General features: G+C 42.8%; 2 protein-coding genes across 2 annotated transcripts; both read right to left on the bottom strand.

Annotated features, from left to right (window-relative positions):
- On the bottom strand, positions 1-3032 carry LOC110529596 (12-(S)-hydroxy-5,8,10,14-eicosatetraenoic acid receptor). Its single transcript, XM_021611949.3, has one exon. It carries the CDS (start codon positions 1974-1976, stop codon positions 951-953), a length of 1026 nt encoding a protein of 341 aa, XP_021467624.2. The 5' UTR covers positions 1977-3032; the 3' UTR covers positions 1-950.
- A 4978-nt stretch (positions 3033-8010) lies between these two features.
- LOC110529595 (12-(S)-hydroxy-5,8,10,14-eicosatetraenoic acid receptor-like) lies at positions 8011-10408 on the bottom strand. Its single transcript, XM_021611947.3, has one exon. It carries the CDS (start codon positions 10124-10126, stop codon positions 9110-9112), a length of 1017 nt encoding a protein of 338 aa, XP_021467622.1. The 5' UTR covers positions 10127-10408; the 3' UTR covers positions 8011-9109.
- Between the last annotated feature and the right edge of the window lie 353 nt (positions 10409-10761).

Genomic DNA, 10761 nt, shown 5'->3' with positions numbered 1-10761 from the left:
TTTTTATGGATCATAAGAGTAATATTTATTTGACCCAGACAATTAGTAACAACAGAGTCATTATGAGCTTTTTAACATGAAGGATGACATCACAGGTGAAAGAAACCAGATGACTGATGATAACAGAAACAAGTAGTGAATCACAGTCTGGCTTGGCAAACCAACATGAATGTCTCATCATGAGAACAAATAGGCAGTCCTAATCACGGCTTAATTTTCATGCAAGGAAAACTGGGTCCGGGTATTACTGCAGCATACTGTAAATTATGGTGCATTGTTGGAAAGTGTTCTGGGCAGGGAAAGAATTGCTGTATTTCAAATGGTACTGTAATTCCACCCCACAGAACACAGTACCATACCATATCTTTGGAGTGCCAAAAACCTTTTTACCACTAGTTGGTGCATGTTATTGTTGTTAAATAAAAACATTTAATTAAGAAAAACACGTTTTGAGGCTGCCTTGTAAGAGGCTATATTTGTTGCACCCGTGAGTGAGAACGCTCTATCAATTTAACTCCTATGTGGTTATGTTGCCCCTTCACATTTAAAACAGATTGGAGTGGCAGCAGGCATTTTGCCATGTCCTTTTGGTCTGTTTTGTCCTGTAGTCACTGCCAGTTTGGAAGCCTTTGTTAAGTGTAAGTGATATAAAGCACCAAATATGTGTAAACAATTTTTGACTAGCAGCCAACCTGCTTGCACCAATCCCTTGTAAATACAGTACAATCCTGTGAAATACAAACCCATCCCCTCATTGAATTTCATGAATTAATTCTGATTACGGTAGCATTTACTTTTTCACAGTAGAATACAGTCAATTTTACAGTATCGTACTGTGTGTCATAACACAGTACTTGCTTTGATACCACATTTATATTACATTAGGTTAACTGTATTATGAAATACAGAATTTGACTTTCCACTGAGCTTCCTGTAAGTTACTGTCAAATTCAGGGCAACCCCTTTACAGTGTACAGTGCATTGTTATTGCATTTTTTATTTAAGTTGTTTCCTGTCAAGTTAGGGCTTTCAGCTGATTCTGCATCTTTGTTCAGTAGACTGGGGCAATACGTTGTCAGGTAGAGGCTTTTGAACTTAGTGCTGCTTAAGCAGTACACAATTGGGTCCACTAAACAATCCATGTAGGACAAAACCATGAGTCCGTCATAGAGCTGAACAGCTATATTCTCAGCATCCTGTAGATCCTTGATTCTGAAAATCAACAGAACCATTCTAGCTATGGTACAAGGCAAGAAAAATAAAGAAAAGACCAGCATTACTGAGGTGACCAGAAACACTGCTCGACGCAGCTTGGTACTATCCCCTACGGTCTTCTTTTTTAGTCTGTTAACAATGCGGACCGTGCAGTAGACCAACACAAAGAAAGGGATGAGAATCTGGGTGAAAAACACAACCTCTCTCAGAGTGTCAGTGACGTCCTCGACTAGAGTGTCATCTTCACGCCCATAACTATTACAGCACTCAAAGGACTTCAGCATGGTGGGGATAGTCAGGGGGAGCAGCAGTAGCCAGATGAGGATAGAGATATGAGGAGACCTTTTAAAAGCCTTGGCAAAGTTCTTTTTCCCAGGATGAACCACATTGAAATAGCGATCAACTGAAATCACAGTCAGGAAGGCGATACTGGCACCTCGGTTCAGAAACAGCATGAAGAGCATGGCTTTGCAGGTCCCTCCCTCTGTACTCCGCCGATTCCCATTAAGAAAATGATATGCCTTTACTGGCAAACATATAAGCAGAAGAACATCAGCCAAGACGAGATTGAACAGGAAAATGTTGTTGGTTTTAGATTTCCAGAACTTCAGCTTGAAGATGAATAGATAAAGCACTGAGAGGTTGAGCGGCAGACCCAGGGTGAATTCCATGATCATCACAGAGGCGTAAAATTTGTACAGTGGCAGATTCTCTGCTGTGCAGTTATCACTTGGATGGCCGTTCTCCATTGTTTTCATCATTGAAAGCTGTCCCCTTCACAGTCAGAAAAAGTCAGTCAGATCTTGTCAGAATCCTTAACAAGAAGTAAAAACAGTCCTCTAAAGTACTCAACTCCAAAATAGTTCCTCACTTTACAAAACAAGTGAGTCTATTTAAGGGAAGCGAAGCAAGCTCCTAATCCGTGTGTAGACTTGGTGAAACTGAAGGACTGCACTTCAGTCTCTGGAAGTAATTCTCCCCAGCACGCAGGCAGCATACTGTCCATAGGACAACAAGTACTCAGTTGTAAATTGTTCAGACTTGTTGGTTGAGCTACACCTCCCAAGCCTGAATAGGCAAGTCACCACAGAACGAATAAATAAGCAGCTGGTCACACGAGAGAATGAGGACATAGTGGAAAACATTGCATTGACTCAGACAATAACAACCTTTCCCATATTTGTCAACTGTTTATGAGAAGTGACCTCTTTTCTTTGCTAAACACGTCCTTGTATCTCCTTGTGGAATTCCTATATGGAGCAAGTAAGTGCATAGTCATGCTTCCAGTTGCACAACATCCATGGGAATGAAAATGGAGTTGAGGTTTTCATAAAAAACACATTTGACTAATTAAACAGACAAAGAGCAACAATGTGAAGCAACAGGCAGTTAGTTCCTAGCTGAAAATATCTCAGATGAGCAGGAATGTCAACAATGCTACAAAATGGTTGTGATGTTTTCCTAAGGAATTGGATAGATTTACTAGCAGATTAACTTGCTTTTACCACATGGAAATTGGTGTCCTGAGGGAAGCCAGTTTTTTGGGGTGTATACCCAACATAATAATAATAATAATAATTTTGCACACCCAATTTTTCAGTTTTTGATTTGTTAAAAAAGTTTGAAATATCCAATAAATGTCGTTCCACTTCATGATTGTGTCCCACTTGTTGTTGATTCTTCACAAAAAAATACAGTTTTATATCTTTATGTTTGAAGCCTGAAATGTGGCAAAAGGTCGCAAAGTTCAAGGGGGCCGAATACTTTTGCAAGGCACTGTAATTTATTGTATCAGGTAGTAAAGCATAATGGGGAGACAAAATACTTGTTACTCATACCCAGTCAGTAGTTAGGACTGTGCTGCAGCTTGGCCACACCCACCTGCTTGGGGCACACCTAGGGATGGATAAAACCAGGGAGCAGATCAAGAACCGGTTCCACTGGCCCGGAGTCTAGCGCGCTGTCACGTAGAGTAGGCCAGAAGGCTATACTGGAAAACTCAACCTCTATCAAAATAAAAAATATGGCGGAGCCGCAAAACTTCTGTGCAAGGGTGCTTTTTTACAAAGTGATTCCGGAACAAAACCAGCAGTACTGCCATCAAACGTATACCTTATGGGACAGCTAAAAACAATACTGCCCCATTCACAGCTCAATCCAAAATGCCTCTCCATGAACTGAAAGAGAGGCTCCTTTTGTAGGGCTAGCCCCTCCCCTCAGAACAATTAACCCTAATTAATTAAGCAATTACCTCGTCAAACCTACATTTTCCATTAACTAAACATACTAAAGGATATACATTGCAACACGTTTTTAAAACAATATCACAACATAACATTTACAAAATTACATTACTACTGACAGTGTCTTTCAATATGCACATTTACATTAATGAGCCATTTGGGACAGGCAATACAAAGTCAGCCCAATTCACTTTGCTCGGGTCCTTATCCAGCATACCCGGAAGCTACAGAGATGGAGAGAGAGAGGAACAGAACAAACAAACGCTCTCATCCATAACATCGATAAGTAAAGTACATATTGCTTATATTAAATATGAACATTGACATAAGTGTGAAATGTATGTACTAAGACAGAGAAGTTAACTTGTGTGTCGACCCACATTGTTACCTTATCTGATAATGGAGCAGGGAGGAGTGATGAATGTGTGCGTGCGTTAGAGAACCAAATGCTGCCCGCAGCCAGTGACGGACTTCTACGTCACACATGCCGTGGAGGGCTACTGCCGTAGTTGCCCGGAATTCCATTTATTTAGCCGGGTGGGTATTCCGCAGGAAATTCTGACGGACCAGGGCACCGCGTTCATGTCTTGTGTGATGAAAGATGTCTGCAATCTGTTACGAATAAAACAAGTGAGGACCAGTGTGTACCATCCAGAAATGGACGGGCTGGTGGAACGCTTCAATAATACCCTAAAACAGATGCTGAAGAAGGTCATTGAGAGAGACGGGAGGAACTAGGACCAGCTGCTGCCCAACCTGATGTTTTTAGTGCGAGAGGTACCCCAAGCATCCATGGGGTTCTCCCCCTTTGAGCTCCTGTATGGCCGCCGGCCCCGCGGGCAGCTGGACCTTGCCAAGGAGGTCTGGGAAGAGCAGCCAACCCCCCCTTTGCAGCGTAGTAGAACATGTGGAGGAGATGAGGGAGAGGATGATGGCGATTTGGCCAGTGGTAAGAGAGCACATGGCCCCAGGCGTAACGTGCCCAGGAGTGTGTCTACAACCGAGGAGCCCAACCACGAGAGTTCCAACCAGGGGAAATGGTCTTGGTGCTGATCCCTACAACAGAGAGTAAATTCCTGGCTATGTGGCATGGGCTCTATGACATCGTTGAGCGGGTAAGCGACGTCAACTATAAGGTCCGCCAACTGGGGCGGAGAAAACCCCTACAGCTTTACCATGTGAACTTACTGAAGAAATGGCACGCACGCGAGGCACTGTGCGTAACGTGGACCCGGCCACAGCAGGGCCCGCCCTCGGTCGAAGTTTCAATGGGGGAAGACCTCAGCCCGACCCAATGACAAGAGCTCAGAGAGTTGGTCCAGCGGAATACGGCCGTGTTCACAGAGGTGCCGGGGCGCACAGATCTCGTGGAACATCATATCCACAAATGTCCGGGAGAAAAAGTGCGCCAATGGCCATACCCGATAACAGAAGCCCGAAGAGTGGCGGTCCAGCGGGAAGTGACGACAATGCTAAAAATGGGGGTACTGGAGGAGTCACACAGTGAGTGGTCTAGCCCCGTAGTGCTAGTTCCGAAACTGGACGGAACCGTCTGCTTCTGTAATGACTTCCGGGGCCTGAACGAGGTCTGTAAGTTCGATGCCTACCCCATGCCCCGGGTGGACAAACTGATCAACCGCTTGGGGATGGCAAGATACGTCAGCACCTTGGACCTGACAAAGGGGTACTGGCAGGTGCCACTGGTAGCGGCCTCCCAGGAGACGACTGCCTTCTCCACCCCGGGGGGGCTATACCACTACCGGGTTCTGCCTTTCAGGCTCCACGGGGCACCAGCGACCTTTCAGCGACTCATGGAGCGCGTCCTGCAGCTTCACAGTGAGTACGCAGCTGCTTATCTGGATATATGACATAATTGTGGACAGTGATAGTTGGGAGTCACATCTTTGTAGGTTACAGGCAGTGGTTGATGCGGTAAGGGATGCAGGTCTGACCGCGAACCCCCACATGTGCAAGCTGGGCTACACCGAGGTGGAGTACCTGGGATATCAGATTGGGAGGGGAAATGTGAAACCCCAAGAAAAATAACGCTGCCATTAGGGGATGGCCGGTCCCCCGAACCAAGAGGCAGGTGAAGTCATTCCTGGGGTTTGCCGGGTTACAGTAGATTGTACCTAACTTTGCTGCAATAGCTTCTCCCCTCACAGACTTAACGAAGGCACGACTACCCCAGACGGTGCGATGGACGGAGGACACAGAGGCGGCGTTCCAGGCCCTGAAGGATGCACTATGTCACCCCGGTCTTCTCAAAAAACCTCCTGGTCCAGACAGACGCGTCTGAAACAGGGGTAGGGGCCGTTTAGTCCCAAGAGCACACCGCAAAGGAGAACGGGGAGAGACCGACACCAAGCAAAAGTAGAGGAGAAGGACTGCGCCAAACCTAAGTGATTTTCGTTGTTATGTTTATTTTCTGTCCTAGTAAAGTTGTTTTTGCGGACTAAAACCTCCCTGTCTCTGTGTCAATCTCTGCAAACTCAACCCACTACCCCACGGTTTACCACACTGTCTACACTCTTAGTCATAAAGCTGCTATCTAGAACCTAAAAGGGTTCTTCGGCTGTCCCCATAGTATAACCCTTTGAAGAACCCTTTTGAGTTCCATGTAGAACCATTTCCACAGAGGGTTCTACATGGAACCCAAAATAGTTCTACCTGGACCAAAAAGGGTTCTCCTATGGGGAAATGTTTTAATGTTTTTAAATAGGTAGTGAATTTAAATTCCTTTTATTTACTGTTCGGAGATATGATGCTATAAATTAGTTGATGCTGTGATCTACTCATTCTACAATGTGTTTTTGAAGTACTCAGTTATGCAATATTTGATCGTGCACATTTTTGTGAAACTTTTCAATGTTTGTACTTAACATTTTTGTGTGCTTGAAATGCTAAATGTATGTAGATTTGAAATGAATAACTGACTTACAGTATGTTGGGTCTGTCTTCACATGCTTCACAGCATATCCCCCTTAGTGTAAGGTTAATTTTACATTATGGCATTCAGTCACAACACAGTGCTTTTTCCGGCATGCTGGTAAGTAGCTTGCTAGCGAACAGTCACACCACAGATGAACCACAGATGAAAGGTTACCAGTATCTTTGGTCATACATTCTGCTTGAGCTAGCTACAAAGGCGTTTTCCGGGATCCAGATTCAGCTATGATGATATGTTTGTTCAGGACATCCCTAAAGCCAACACCTAATTTGGCCGCCTTTCCTTCCAGTTCTCTGCTGCCTGTGACTGGAACAAATTGCAAAAATCGCTGAAGTTGGAGACTTTTATCTCCCTCACCAATTTTAAACATCTGCTATCTGAGCAGCTAACCGATCGCTGCAGCTGTACATAGTCCATCGGTAAATAGCCCACCCAATTTACCTACCTCATCCCCATACTGTTTTTATTTATTTACTTTTACTCTACCTCCACATGACCATTTGATCATTTATCACTCCAGTGTTAATCTGCTAAATTGTAATTATTCGCCTACCTCCTCATGCCTTTTGCACACAATGTATATAGACTCTTTTTTTCTTTTTTCTAATGTGTTATTGACTTGTTTATTGTTTACTCCATGTGTAACTTTGTGTTGTTGTCTGTTCACACTGCTATGCTTTATCTTGGCCAGGTCGCAGTTGTAAATGAGAACTTGTTCTCAACTAGCCTATCTGGTTAAATAAAGGTGATATAAAAAATAAAAAAATAAAAACATACTCCAATGCTCTGTTGCTGATGACTGGAATGAATACAGGAGCAGGTTTCAAGAGCAGGACAAGCCCCCCTCTGTTTGACTGATGACTGACATAAGGGCATATACGTGACAGGCCAGATATATGATAATGACTGTCATAATGCTTCTTGACTGTGTCATAAAGTGCATGTATTTAGTCCAAGTAAAGTGACACAGGATGGTCATTGACAGTGTCATGAAGTCTATTTTCTACAAGTTATTTAAAATATTACGAAAAAATTAACATGACTGTATATACAATTCATTACAATCAGGCAGGTGCACAGATACGGCTCTACCTGTGCCCCTTTGCCCTTCCAGACTCCAAAGTGCCCTTTTCAAAAAGTTGTGTGTCTTGATTGTTGACCATCAGCATTGGTGAGCAAAGGTGGGCCCACATATTCAGATTAGTGACTTGTTTCAGTTCCTTCAGTTTGGCCTGGTAAAAAGTTTATCATCCATATAAAATATAATTTTGCAATCTACTGAATCATCTTTGCCAGAACATTAGGCTACCTGGCGATTTGATGATTTTCTTATTTCAGATAGGTCTAGTTTGGGTGGCTACTGGCTATATGTCTAAAATAGGCAGATGTAATATTATGGGATGAAGGTGTAACATATTCTGGGGAATTTATTATGATGTTTGTGAGGAAGAACAGGGCTACTTGGCTGGCAATGAGCACTCTAGAGGCCGGCTGCCCTCCAATGTGATGACACGGTGCAGACATAACATGCTTTCCATCCGCTCCTTCAACTTCTGCTACAAGTAGGCTGTATGATTTTGCTTGCTCTGGGCAACAGAGAAGTGACATGATCAAATCAAATTTTATTTGTCTCATGCACAGAATACAACAGGTGTAGACATTACTGTGAAATGCTTACTTACAAGCTCTTAACCAACAATGCAGTTCAAGAAATAGTTAATAAAATATTTACTAAATAAACAAAAGTTTTTTTTTAAATCAAATCAATCAAAAGAATTACAAGAAATGTACATAACAATAAATGTACATAGCTATATACAGATATATCCATAGTTGATATTGGCCACTAACATGAAAGTCTTTCAGCTCCAAATGCAGGTGTAAAACTTAGTTTATTTCTGTAGCACATCTTGAGTTTTAAAAATGCATCACCGTGTGCACATGCGCATTTGCGTGAACAGGGTTTCCTGTTTTCTACCACTCTGTTTTGGAGATTGCAGGTCAAAAAGTTTGAAAACCACTTGGATACATGATAATGGCAACAAATGGATTTGGGTTGGTTATAGTAATGGTAGGCTACAGAATGTCTTACAATCTATTTTGACTGGTTGGGTTGGTCATTGTTAATAAGGGCAGCATTTATTCCAGTTCAAAATAGTTTTGTCAAATACTCATCAGATTGGTCAGTTTTCTTCTGCTCTTGTAATAATTGCTCAATGAGTCTTGTGGGTGCCCTTTTTTTTACCGTGGTAGGTTTTGTGCATTTTGACACCCTCATATAGGTTTCATAACCAGCCATAAAATAACGCAATATATGTGACAACAGGTGTAAATATATTGGTCATGACAGTGTTATGAACCTATTAGGACAGTTTATGACATGGTTAAGACTGTGCCATTACGTGTTATGACGATGGGTGTCAAGTAAAGTGTTAACCTGAAATGACTTGAGTCAATAAGTATTCAACCCCTGACATAATAAGATGAATGGACGAATGGCCAGAGAGACAGCCATTAAAACAACAGCAACGACACATCTTTGTTATTTGACCCAGACAATTAGTAACAACACAGTCATTATGAGCTGTTTAACGTGCTGATGGTAACATAAACACGTCTGGTTTGGCAAACTAACATGAGTGTCTTACCATGAGAACAGTCATGAAGTCAGTAATAAAACAGTCATTTTCATGTCCTCTTTTTACCTACTATGCAACAATATATTGTTGTTGCGTTTTGGGCTTGAGTTGTTTCCTATTGAGATTGTGCTCTCAGCTATTTCTGCATTTTTGCTCAGTAGACAGCGGCAATACGTTGTCAGGTAGAGGCTTTTGAACTTAGTGCTGCTTAAGCAGTACACAATTGGGTCCACTAAACAATCCATGTAAGACAAAACCATGAGACCGTCAAAGACTTGAACAACTATAGCTTCTGCTCCGGGTAAATTCTCAACTCTCACAATCAACAGAACCATTCTAGCTATGGTACAAGGCAGGAAACAGAAAGAAAAGACCAGCATTACTGAGGTGACCAGAAACACTGCTCGACGCAGCTTGGTACTATCCCCTACGGTCTTCTTTTTTAGTCTGTTAACAATGCGGACCGTGCAGTAGACCAACACAAAGAAAGGGATGAGAATCTGGGTGAAAAACACAACCTCTCTCAGAGTGTCAGTGACGTCCTCGACTAGAGTGTCATCTTCACGCCCATAACTATTACAGCACTCAAAGGACTTCAGCATGGTGGGGATAGTCAGGGGGAGCAGCAGTAGCCAGATGAGGATAGAGATATGAGGAGACCTTTTAAAAGCCTTGGCAAAGTTCTTTTTCCCAGGATGAACCACATTGAAATAGCGATCAACTGAAATCACAGTCAGGAAGGCGATACTGGCACCTCGGTTCAGAAACAGCATGAAGAGCATGGCTTTGCAGGTCCCTCCCTCTGTACTCCGCCGATTCCCATTAAGAAAATGATATGCCTTTACTGGCAAACATATAAGCAGAAGAACGTCAGCCAAGACGAGATTGAACAGGAAAATGTTGTTGGTTTTAGATTTCCAGAACTTCAGCTTGAAGATGAATAGATAAAGCACTGAGAGGTTGAGCGGCAGACCCAGGGTGAATTCCATGATCATCACAGAGGCGTAAAATTTGTACAGTGGCAGATTCTCTGCTGTGCAGTTATCACTTGGATGGCCGTTCTCCATTGTTTTCATCATCGAAAGCTTTCCTCTGTACAGTCAGACTCTGTCCGAATCCTTAATGAGAAAGACAAACAGTCCTCGAAAGTACTCAGCTCCTAATATTTCCTAACTTTACATGAAAATCAGGTCTGTTTGATGGTAGTCAAGCAAGGTCCTAGTCCGTATGCAGACTTGGTGAAACTGAAGGACTGCATTTCAGTCTGGAAGTAATTCCCCCCAGCACGCAGACAGCATAGCACTCAGTTCAGACTTGTCGGTTAAGCACCTCCCATGCCTGAGTAGACTAGTCACCACGGGTCAAATAAATAAGCAGCTAAATCCCACCAGAGATTCTGTACATAGTCGAAAACATTGCATTGTGAAGAAGAGGCCCGAGGGCTTCTCACATTAAATCTTCTTCTTGAAAAGGCAGGAGATTTCATGAAAACGTAGTTTTTTATTATAATCAATAGAGCAAGTTAAACAGGCACATAATGAACGGAGTAAAAGAGGATCAAGTTAAACACCAGGAGCAAGCCAATGTGAAAACTGCTCCTAGTTACCTCTTCCTCTGATCAACTAACACTAGACTTTAAAGTAACTGTCCAGTGTTTCCAGAAGTCTATGAAATGTGACCTATAATTAAGTACTATCTGAGTGGAATAGTTTTC

The sequence above is a fragment of the Oncorhynchus mykiss genome, chromosome 8 (genome assembly GCF_057628025.1).
Source record: "Oncorhynchus mykiss isolate SJ-2025 chromosome 8, ASM5762802v1, whole genome shotgun sequence".
Classification (NCBI taxonomy): Eukaryota; Metazoa; Chordata; class Actinopteri; order Salmoniformes; family Salmonidae; genus Oncorhynchus; species Oncorhynchus mykiss.
The sequence above is the reverse complement of the archived record's forward strand: the minus strand, read 5'-3'. Positions and strand labels throughout refer to the sequence as shown.